Source organism: Bos indicus x Bos taurus, chromosome 23, assembly GCF_003369695.1.
Source record: "Bos indicus x Bos taurus breed Angus x Brahman F1 hybrid chromosome 23, Bos_hybrid_MaternalHap_v2.0, whole genome shotgun sequence".
Taxonomy (NCBI): Eukaryota; Metazoa; Chordata; class Mammalia; order Artiodactyla; family Bovidae; genus Bos; species Bos indicus x Bos taurus.
In genome coordinates this window covers 30,141,225-30,153,340 of record NC_040098.1, presented here as the reverse complement: position 1 = coordinate 30,153,340, position 12,116 = coordinate 30,141,225, and the positions used below count along the sequence as shown (strand labels likewise).

The 12,116-nt window shown below is 38.5% G+C and overlaps 1 protein-coding gene and 1 pseudogene across 1 annotated transcript; both read left to right on the top strand.

Moving 5' to 3' along the window:
* Window positions 1-5,644: 5,644 nt before the first annotated feature.
* Window positions 5,645-6,568, top strand: LOC113881461 (olfactory receptor 12D2-like). The gene has a single exon (XM_027524489.1). It carries the CDS (start codon window positions 5,645-5,647, stop codon window positions 6,566-6,568), a length of 924 nt encoding a protein of 307 aa, XP_027380290.1.
* Window positions 6,569-6,630: 62 nt separating this feature from the next.
* Window positions 6,631-10,525, top strand: LOC113881460 (annotated as a pseudogene).
* The last annotated feature ends 1,591 nt before the right edge of the window (window positions 10,526-12,116 follow it).

The following is a 12,116-nucleotide window of genomic DNA, read 5'->3' as shown; positions in this document are numbered from 1 at the left end:
ATGTCTCTGCTTTTGAATATGCTATCTAGATTGGTCATAACTTTCCTTCCAAGGAGTAACTGTCTTTTAATTTCATGGCTGCAATCACCATCTACAGTGATTTTGGAGCCCAAAAAAATAAAGTCTGCCACTGTTTCCACTGTTTCCCCATCTAGTTCCCATGAAGTGATGGGACTAGATGCCATGATCTTCGTTTTCTGAATGTTGAGCTTTAAGCCAACTTTTTCACTCTCCTCTTTCACTTTCATCAAAAGGCTTTGTAGTTCCTCTTCATTTTCTGCCATAAGAGTGGTGTCATCTTCATATCTGAGGTTATTGATATTTCTCCCGGCAATCTTGATTTCAGCTTGTGCTTCTTCCAGCCCAGAAATATAAAGAATTCATCAAAAATTTGTCTTACTTTCCTTACCTGTCACCAAGCTATACTAAGTGAAAGTTATTAAATAATAATTGCTGAAGTATGTTTGGAGGCTAATAGACAAAAATTACTATGTTCCTCACTTTCTAAGTTCCTAGACGTGCCACTGAATCTGAAACCATGGTGGGTGCCAATACGTACAACTATTTAGAGATACAGAATTCCCTGGTGTCCAGTGTTTAGGACTCCATATTTTCCCTGCCGAAAGCACAAGTTCAATTCCTGGTTGGGGAACTACAATCCCACAAAACAGGTAACACAGTCAATAAATTAAAAGTAAGAATAATATATAAATAAAATAGAGATATAGACAGATAAGACAAGACTATAAGAGAATATTTTGAGGTCACAGACGTACTGTTCAAATTTTTTACATTCACTTTTGTAAACCCAAGAAATTTGGTTCTAACCTTACTCACATGGTTCTTCCATCTTCGACCTCTACCTTCTTTGGTCTCTTGATTCCAATTTTGTTTAGAAAAGAATGTGTGTGGGAGAAGGCATCTTACATCCTGCACTATCTCAGACAGAATTGCTATTGAACGGAATTTTTGGCATAATCCAAGCTTCGTAGAGACTGTAAACTGTAGAGGAGCACATGGTTACCTATTGCTGTCACCCTAAACACAGATGATTAAATACCTATTTAATTAAACTACATTATTCAGTGATTCAGAAATTGGGGAAAGTACAACAGAAAAGCACTGACTCTATTGAATGTTTCAGGTCTCAACTGAGATGACTTTATCAACAGATGAATGAAATAATTTGTTAAACATCAGTGTATTTGTATGACAAATGTTCTCAGAACAATAAAAAGACACATATAATGTGTTATGACCGTATGGCAGTCTCTTCGAGCCATACTTATATAAGGAGACAGGGCAGTGACTAAACAGAAATTGTGAGTTTTAAGTAATCTTTCTGATTTTATGTCCAGATCAGTGTTAGACTTCTGTTTATTGATTTTATTCCTCAGCCCTATCTATAGGAAATTTTCTCAAGAAACAATTCCTCCAGGTTTTTCTCTAATGAGTAACTCTGGGAACTGATCTCTAAGGCCAAAATGATTTCTTCCTCAAAATCCTTCTGATCACAAGAGAGATAAAGATTGATAATGCTCAGCTTCTAAGCTACATTATTTTTACCTGGTCTCATCAGTGTATTCCAGGGCCCTGGCTTCCTTGTTCTTTCCCATCTACTCACCAATATCATTGGGTAGAATGGATAATTCCAAAGTCATTGTTTATAGAGATTGGGGTAGCCAGAGGCAAGTGCTTAAGCTGTCATTTGGCAAATGGAGTAATAGGATCGCTTTCAAAGCGGACTATAGAGAGTTCAAGTTCTGCACTTGGTGGACTGCATAAGGTTGACAGTCTATTTGATTTGTGTATCTGTTTCCAATGCAGTATGTAAATCAAGCCAGCTGAAAGAAAATATCTTATTGGTTAAGACAGCTACTGTAGAACTGCCTAGTTGGAAGTTAAATATATAAGCCAGAGTTAGGAAAATAAGTTGAAATTAGAAGTATAACTTGAGAGTTATCTGTTTATAGATATATAAAGCACAGAACTAGAAGACAGAGAAGAGGAGATGCACAAAAGTGGATAATAAGGAGGAAGAGCAGTAACCAGCCAAGGAGACTGGAAAGGAGTCACCATGATGGCTCTCCTGAATGCAGTTGTTTTTTTTTAATTGGAATATAATTGCTTTACAAGGTTGTGTTAGTTTCTGCTGTACACATAAATCAGCTATGCTGCTGCTAAGTCGCTTCAGTCGTGTCCGACTCTGTGTGACCCCACAGATGGCAGCAAACCAGGCTCCCCCGTCCCTCGGATTCTCCTGGCAAGAACACTGGAGTGAGTTGCCATTTCCTTCTCCAATTCATGAAAGTGAAAAGTGAAAGTGAAGTCGCTCAGTCGTGTCCGACCCTCAGCGACCCCATGGACTACAGACTTCCAGGCTCCTCCATCCATGGGATTTTCCAGGCAGGAGTACTGGAGTGGGGTGCCATTGCCTTATGTACACACTTATCTTTTCAAAATGTGTTTCAGATGCCAATGGCATGGATGCTGATGGCATGGGCATTAGTAATTGAGGGTAGAGACAGTGAGCCTGTTAAGCTGCTGATGAAATTAATAATTAAGAAATTATTAATGTGATGAATATATTATGAAATTCGGCAAAAATGAAACACAATGGAAAAGTGGTCAGAGTACACTGCATTTGTAATGGTAATTAGAAAGCTTGGCTAGATGTTGAATTGCATATAGATATTCCTTGGATGAAGCAGATAGAAAGCTACTACTAAAGAAAGCAAGAAGTAAAGATACACTTTAGAGATATCAGCCTCATTCTCCTAGGGAGAAGTGTGAGGTCTGGGACACCAAAACAAAAGAAAATATTTGAGTGTTAATATCAACTGTAGGAGAGTCCTGGTGGTCCAGTGCTTAAGAATCTGCCTGCCAATGCAGGGGACACAGGTTTGATTACTGGTCCGGGAAGATCTTATATGCTGCTCAGCAGCTAATCCCGTGTGCCACAACTCTTGATCCCAAGCTCTAGAGCCTGTGAACCACAACTACTGAAGCCCGCATCCTCTAGAGCCCATGCTCTGCAACCCGAGACACCACCACAATGAGAAGCCCGTGCACCACAACGAGGGAGTAGCCTGGGCTCACCACAGCTGGAGAAAGGCCGTGCACAGCAGTGAAGACTCAGTGAGGCCAAAAATAAACAAATAAAATTTTTAAAAAAACACCAACAGTGAAGTGTCAGACTCAGAAGGAACAAAAGCATTACCGCTTCTCCTCATTCCCCTCTTTTGTATTCCATAGAACCACAGTAATAAATGAGTAGAATACCTAAACGATAATCATCTTTCTGTGCAGATCAATAGGATGTGACTGGCGCTCATTCCTTAAGTGTCATGGCCCAATGTCCTTCCATTTTATATAGAATTCTCCCAGAGCAGTCCCCAAGATGAGAAAGTATATCCATACCCCTGTCCCAGGAAGTGAAAGATAATTTTAGAGAGTGCGATACTAAGTGAAGTAAGTCAGAGAAGGAGAAATATAATATGACATCTTTTGTATATGGACTCACAAAGAAATGATACAAATGAACTTACTTGTGGGACAGAAAAAGACTCACAAACTTAGAAAATGAACTTACAGGTGCCAGGGGAAGGGATAGTTAGGGACTTTGATATGGTTGTGTACACACTGCTGTATTTAAAATGTATAACCAACAAGAACCTATTGCATGGCACATGGAACTCTCTCAGTGTTATGTGCTGGCCAGGATGCGAGGGGAATTTGGAAGAGAAGAATGGATACATTTACTTGTATGACCTGAGTCCCTTCACTCTTCATGTGAAATTACCACAACATTGTTTATTGGCTATACTCCAATTAAAAAATAGAAAGTTTAAAGTTTGGGGGAAAAAAAGAAAATGTAGGCCATTGAGTGGAGAAGGCAATGGCAACCCACTCCAGTACTCTTGCCTGGAAAATCCCAGGAACGGAGGAGCCTGGTGGGCTGCGGTCCATGGGGTCACTGCAAGTCAGGCACGACTGAGCAAGTTCATTTTGACTTTTCACTTTCCTGCATTGGGGAAGGAAATGGCAATCAAGTCCAGTGTCCTTGCCTGGAGAATCCAGGGGACGGGGGAGCCTGGTAGGCTTCAGTCTATGGAGTCGCACAGAGTCGGACACGACTGAAGCGACTTAGCAGCAGCAGCAGCAGCAGGCCATTGAGACCTATGCTGTCTGTGATTCTTAAACTAAGAAAGAAGTACAGTAAGGAAAGAAAATAGGAATGATGGAAAAAAACAAAAATGAAACTCAAGATAGGAGTTCCCCAAGGAGAATTCCCTCATACTGCAGGTATAGAAAGAGCCTCCCAAACCCCAGGGATATTCTCTCTCAGGGTTTGTCTGAAGATCTGTGGAACATAAAAGACAGGCAGAATTTCAGAAAGAAGAAGTTTTGGAAGATGAAGAGCTTATATACTTAGTCCCCATGTAAGCTGTCACTTCAAATATATTTTTACTCTTTATTTTTCTCAATGTTTTTCTACTATTTACTTTACAGGAGTGTCAACCTGGTAAGCTTTCTTAGCGGTGAACTTGAACACTCAAACAGGTAGGAGAATGAGCCAGGAGACAGGCTGGGGAGTTGCTTTCTTGCTAGTATTAAAGTTGAATGCCCAGGATTTAGGGCTAGTTTTCTATCTTATGATGGACTCCCCATTGTGTCTGTGGATTATGAAGGCTCTTTACTGCCTACATTTTTATTGCCTTTCTCTAAGTGTTCTCCAGGGTAAATATGTGATCTTTAAATATTCAGGATGCAGTGAAATAAATCATTTGGTACATAAAGTCTGATTACTATTATCTTTAGATGTTAGGAAATGGTTCTCTTCCCCAAGGATTTTTGAAACAATTTTGTTTTGAGGGGAGAGAACCAAAAATGATATTTGGTATATCATGCATCTCTTAAGCAGGAGTGATAAAGTTGAACAATATAAAAACATACATGGTTATCAAGGAAAGCTACTCTGAATACCTGGAAGCCAGCCTTCAATAAAGGTGAAATAATGGTTAGATATTTACTCAAAATTTTTTCTAGCTATAAGGGTGAGAATCCCATGGGATTGCTAGAAATGTTCCCTACTGAATTCACTTTTTAATTCTAGTCACATCAACTCTTTTTCTTGTCCTTTCAAGGATTTCCCAAACTTAAAATGTTTCCTTTTTATAGAAAGCATTCCATGGTTTGCATCTCTATTTCAATTTCCTTAGAGATCTTACTGTTCTCTCTTTGTTTATTTCTCTTAAGTAAATCAAATGAGTTCTTACTTTGTTAAGAAAAAGCAGCGTAGTGGACTATTTAAAAATTGACTCTCTGTTAGATCTTAGGATGGTAAAACACAAGTGTTATTAGAGAAGACGGTAGGCTGGCAACATGCTCTGAATCCCTGGAAGAAAGAAAAATATTGATAAATCTAATTTTTAATAAGTGAGTAACAGTCCACAAACACCATGTAACTTCAATATTTAATAATCTAGTGGTATAAACATTGTACAACCTGTGATGCTGGGACTATTTAAATAGCAATGCTCTCTCTCAAAATATTATTGTCTGGGTGAGAAAATCTCAGCAGGAGGACTCAAGATCCCATCAGAGAAGGCATTCCATGTTATTTTGTTTTTTCTTTCAAGTGATGCTGAATCGAACATCAGTTACTGAATTTCTCCTCCTGCCAGTGACAGACATCCAAGTACTGCAGCCTGTTCTCTTTGTGCTTTTCCTTGCAATTTACATTGTCAATGTGGCTGCGAATGGAGCCATCCTGATGGTTGTCACCTCTGATCCAAGACTCCATTCTCCTATGTATTTTTTCCTGGGAAACCTGTCATGTCTAGATATCTGCTTCTCCACAGTGAGTCTGCCAAAGATGCTGGAGAACTTCCTCTCTACACACAAAGCAATTTCTTTCTTGGGCTGCGTAAGCCAGCTTCATTTCTTCCACTTCATGGGCAGCACTGAGTCCATGTTGCTGGCCGTGATGGGCTTTGACCGCTTTGTGGCTATCTGCAAACCACTTCATTATACTCTTATCATGAATCAAGTCTGTATCCAGATGGCTGTCACTGTCTGGATCATTGGTTTTTTCCATGCCCTGCTGCACTCAGTAATGACCTCTCGCTTAAACTTCTGTGGTTCCAACCAGATTAATCACTTCTTCTGTGATGTTAAGCCATTGCTCAAGTTGGCCTGTGGGAACACTGAGCTCAACCAGTGGCTGGTCAATAATGTCACAGGCACCATTGCCACGGGGTCATGCTTTCTAACATTCCTGTCCTATTTCTATATTATTGTCTATCTTTTCTTCAAGACCCACTCTTGCAGCATGCTTCGTAAAGCACTGTCTACGTGTGCCTCCCACTTCGTGGTAGTTGTTCTTTTCTACGTCCCTGGTGTTTTTGTTTACATTCATCCTGCCTCAAGTAGCTCCATGGACCAGGATCAGATCAGTGCCATTATGTACAGTGTGGTCACTCCTGTGCTAAATCCACTGATTTATACTTTGAGGAACAAGGAAGTAAAGGGAGCCTTGAGGAGGGTGATTTCAAGGAGTCAATGACTTGAAGAAATCTAGAGAACTTTTCTCAGGCATAAATCAACAGACAATGAGAAACTGGAGATATGGAATTATACTGCTTGTCAGAGTGTTTACTATCTGTGAAACAAAAGGAACTGTCTAAAAGAATAATAAATGGAAAATCCAGTAAGTCATGTTAAACAATGCACTCCTACATAATGTAAGGAAAACTTGAATAAATGGGATACTGTCCATTGAATTTGATTGTTGAATTTGTTTTGGAGATATCAGTTGATAAAAATGATTTGTTATCTACTTTTTGTGTTCTTAAATAAAATCAGATACAGAAATTTGCCTCAATTACTCATACATTGTATAGTTGGATGGTACTTAAGTATGTTTACCTATGTGTTCCCCGCAAGTGAACATATCATAATGTGAATAATAGAATTATTCTGTTTCAGGGACTTCTCTGGTGGCCCAGTGGTTAAGACTCCAAGCTCCCAGTGCAGAACATACAGGTTCAGTCCCTAGTCAGGAAACTAAGATCCCACATGTTGCATGGCACAGCCAAAAAATAAAATAAATTTAAGAAATATTACACTTTAAATTAAACTGTTTTCTTAAACTGCTACACTTTAAGGATTTTAATTTAGGGCCATGGACTCCACAAGAAAGAAAATGTAAACTCACATATGAGTTAAAGGACATTTTTAAGCAGTAGGTCATGATTTATTTTTCTCTAAGCAGAGAGGCAAGTAATTAAAATAAACAGTAGTCTGAGTTCTAATTAATACAGGTAGTGTAACTAATGGTTTATCTAAAGAGTTTTGTGAACTCTGACTCCAAAGATATTTAATAATTCAATTGAATAACCTGTCAAAGATTACTGTAAAATATTGTTCAAAGTGGAGTCAGCTTGAAAAAAATCACAGGAATATCTTTCTAGTTCATTATTATGTTATTTTCCCCTCAATTTCTGGTCATGGAAAATTGAGTTTCAAAATTCTTCCTTTTTATTTAGCTTTTTGATTTCTATACTTATTTTCACAGACTGTAACATGATATATTATACCATGAATATATATATATACATGAATATATCATGGTATAATATGTCATTGGTAATATCAATGAAAAATGCTGCTGCTGCTGCTAAGTCACTTCAGTCATGTCCGACTCCGTGCGACCTCATAGACAGTAGCCCACCAGGCTCCCCTGTCCCTGGGATTCTCCAGGCAAGAACACTGGAGTGGGTTGCCATTTCCTTCTCTAATGCATGAAAGTGAAAAAGGAAAGTGAAGCCACTCAGTCATGTCCAACTCTTAGCGACCCCAACAACTGCAGCCTACCAGGCTCCACCATCCATGGGATTTTCCAGGCAAGAGTACTGGAGTGGGGTGCCATTGCCTCCTCTGATGAAATATGAAGAATTCATAAAAATTTTTTGTCTTGTTTTTCTTTTCTGTCACCAAACTTATACCAAGTGAAAACTATTAAATAGTAATTGCAGAAGTATTTTTGGAGCTAATTGACAAGAATTTCTATGTTCCTCACTTTCTAAGTTCCTAGAAATGCCACTGGACCTGAAACCACGGTGGGGGCCAGCACTGAAAACTATTTATAGATACAGAATGCTGAGGCAGTTGAGTGGTGAAGAGTCTGCACTTTTACTCTCGAGGGTCCGGGTTCAATCCCTGGTTGGGAAATTAAGATACCACAAGACAGGCAGCACAGCTAATAAAAAAATATATTAAATAGAGATACAGACAAATAAGACTGTAAAAGAATATTTTGAGCTGATAGACTATTCAAATTGTTTACATTCACTTTTATAAATCCAAAGATTTTGGTTCTGATCTTACTCACATGTTTCTTCTATCTTCCAACTCTACCTTCTTTGGCCTCTTAATTTCAGTTTTGTTAATAAAAGAATGTATGTGGGGGAAAGATATCTTACACTCTGGACTATCTCAGAATTTCTGTTGAACAAAATTTTTGACATAATCCAACCTACACGGAGGCTGTAAACTATAGAGGAGCACATGATTACCTATAGCTGCATGATACACTGTCACCCTAAACACAGAAGGTTAAACACTTATTTAATTCAACCACATTATTTTGTGATCCAGAAATTGGGAAGAGTACAGCAGGGAAGCACTGACTCTGTTTAATGACATTACAGGTCTCAACTGAGATGACTTTATTTACAGATGTATGAAAATAATTTGATCAACTGCGATATATTTTCATGACAGAAATTCTCAGAACAATCAAAATAAAAGGACATATATAGCAGTCTATGCCTGTACGTCAGTCTCTTCCAACTATTCTTACTTAAGGAGACAGGGCAGTAATGAAGCAGAAATTTTCAAGTTTTAAGTAATCTTTCTAATTTTATTTCCAAATCAATATTCAGCTTCTGCTTAATTGTTGATTTTATTCCTCAACCCTATCTATAGAAAATTTTCTCTAGAAAAAAATGTCTCCAGGTTTTTCTCTAATGAGTAACTGTGGGAACAATTGAGATCTAGTTTCTTAGCAAGTTTAATAACTTTTATCTTTTTTAAATTGAATTATGGTTTATTTACAATATTATCCTACTATCAAGTGTACAGCATAGTTATTCATTATTTTTGCAGATCATGCTCCATTAAAAGTTATTACAGAATAATCACTATTATTCTATCTGCTACACAATGTATCCTGGTTGCTTTTCTCTTTTCTTTTTTAATGGATAAGCAACATGGATACATTGTGTAGCACAGAGAATTATATTATTAAATTACCTTTCCTTTTTCTTTTTTTTTTTTTCCAACTACAATTTTATTTTATTTTTAAACTTTACAAAATTGTATTCGTTTTTTAGGCTTCCCTCATAGCTCAGTTTGTAAAGAATGCTCCTGCAATGCAGGAGACCCTGGTTTTACCCCTGGGTTGGGAAGATGTTCTGGAGAAGGGATAGGCTTCCCACTCCAATATTCAGGCTCCACTTGTGGCTCAGCTGGTAAACAATCTGCCCACAACGCGGGAGACCAGGGTTCAATCTCTGGGTTGGGGAAGATCCCCTGGAGAAGGGAAAGGCTACCCACTCCAGTACTCTGGCCTGGAGAATTCCATGGACTGTATAGTCCATGGGATCACAAAGAGTAGGACACGACTGAGCAACTTTCACTTTTTTTTTTAAGTTTTATTTTTATTAGAGTATAGCCGATTAACAATGTTATGTAGGTTTCAGGTAGACAGCAAAGGGACTCAGCCATACATATATCTGTATTCATTCTTCCCCAAACTCTCCTTCCATTCAGGCTACCATGTAACACTGAGCAGCGATCCATGTGGTAGAGATCAATCTCTCTCTCTCTCTCTGGCCCAATTATATTTCTTTGCAGTTTGCTGATATGGACAACCTGCTTTTGACTGCCATGGCTATCGACCGTGACACTGCCATCCGCCATCCTCTGCACTATGCACTCCTAATGACTCCTTGCAGATGTGCACTGCTGGTGGGTGGGTCATGGGGAGTAGCCCATTCCAACTCTTTGACCCAAACCTTGATGCTAACCTATCATTCTATACTAATCTAGAGACGCCTCATTTTTTGTGTGTGATTTTAAACCTCTCTTAAGGCTTTGCTCTGATGCCCACCTCAATGAGGATCTGATGATGGTTCTGACAGGACTCTGAGGAATCAGCCCTCTTTTCTGCATCATAAGCTCTTATGCCCATATGTTCCTTGCTGTAGCTTGGGTTCCATCAGCACAGGGGAAAAAGAAAGCCCTGGCCACATGCACCTCCCATCTCTCCATGGTCATCCTCTTCTATAGCTCACCCTTTGCCACCTACCTGAAGTCCCCATGCCACCGGGGAGTGGAAGAAATGAAGCTGGCTTATGCATCTGAAGAAATAAATTGCTTTGTGAGTAGAGACGGAGTCTTCCAGCAATTTTGGCATCCCTTTAAAGATGTAGAGATTGTCAAGGAAGGACAGAAATAAAAACATGTGAAATGAGAACAATAACTTAAACAATGAGCACACAATAATTATTTATTTATATTATATTCATGGCATACTATGACAAGCAATTATTGTGATGAATATATAATGAATGAAATGCAACAAAAATGAACTGTGATAGATAGACAAAGTACATGGCATTTACAACAATAATTAGAATGCTTGGATCCATGTCACATTGCATATAGGTATTCCTTGGATGAAGCAGAAAGAAGATTGTTACCTAAAGGGTACAGCAATAAGTGAAGATACACATTGGAGAGACCAGCCTCAGTCTCCTAGACATAAATGTGAGCTCTGGGGGTCCCAAAATTAAAGAAAATATTTAAATGTTACTACCAGTGGTGAATAGTCAGATGGAAGGCACAAAAGCAATACTACTTCTTCCTAGTCCTCTTTTTTGTTTTCCATAGAATCACAGGAATAAATGAGTATAATATTTTAATGATAATCAATTTTCTGTATGGATCAATGGGATCTGACTGGCCCTCATTCCTTAACTGTCATTGCCCGATTTTCTTCCATTTTTCCATGGAAGTCCTCAACGTGAGAAAGTGTATCCAAATCTCTGTCCCAGGAAATGAAAGGTAATTAAAGAAATCCTGAGGCCCTTGAGAACTGTACTGTCTGTGGTTATGAAACTAAGAAAGAAAGAGTAAGGAAGGAAAATAAAGAAAAAAATGGAACTCAAGATCGAAATTCCCCAAGGAGAATTCTCTTATATTGCAGGTATAGAAAGGTAACTTGTTTATTCTTTCAATAATCCTCCCAAACCCCAGGGACACTCTCTCTCAGGCTTTGAATATCTCAGGATCTGTGGATCATAAAAGACAGGCAGAATTTCAGAAAGAAGAGATTTCAGAAGATGAAGAGCTTATGCTGTAATTCCAGTATAAACTATCACATCAAATATTTTTCTACTTTTTATTTTTCAAAAATTTTTCTACTATTTACTTTTCAAAAGTGTCAATCTGATAAGCCTTCTTAGCTATGAATTTGAACACTCAATCAGGTAGGAGAATGAACCAGGAGACAGGCTGGGGAGTTGCCCATATCCTCTGTCTTCTTGCCTGTATTAAATGTACAAGTCAAGGATTTAGACCTGTTTCCTATCTTACCATGAACCTTGTCTTTGTGGATTATGAAGACTCTTTGTTGCCTACATTTTTATTTCCATATCTCTAGATAGTCTCCAAAGTAAATACGTAATCGATAAATATTCAAGATGCAGTGAAATAAATATTTGGTACAGAAAATCTCATTGTTATTTTCTTTAAATGTTAGGGAAAGATTTTGCCCCCAAGGGAATTTTTTTTATATAATTTTCTTTTGCAAGCAGAGAATCAAAAACGATGTTTGACATATGTGTATCTTGATCAGGAGTGATAAAGTTTAACAGTATACAAAATATACATGGCTATCAAGGAAGGCTACTCTGAATTCCTGAAGCCAATCTTTACAAAAAAGATGTGCAGTGTCCAGCACAGCAGGTGAGAAAGACCTGGAACCCGGGAGTGGCGGGGTGGGGGTGGGGGTGGGGGGGCACGTAATGAAAAGACAGATACATATA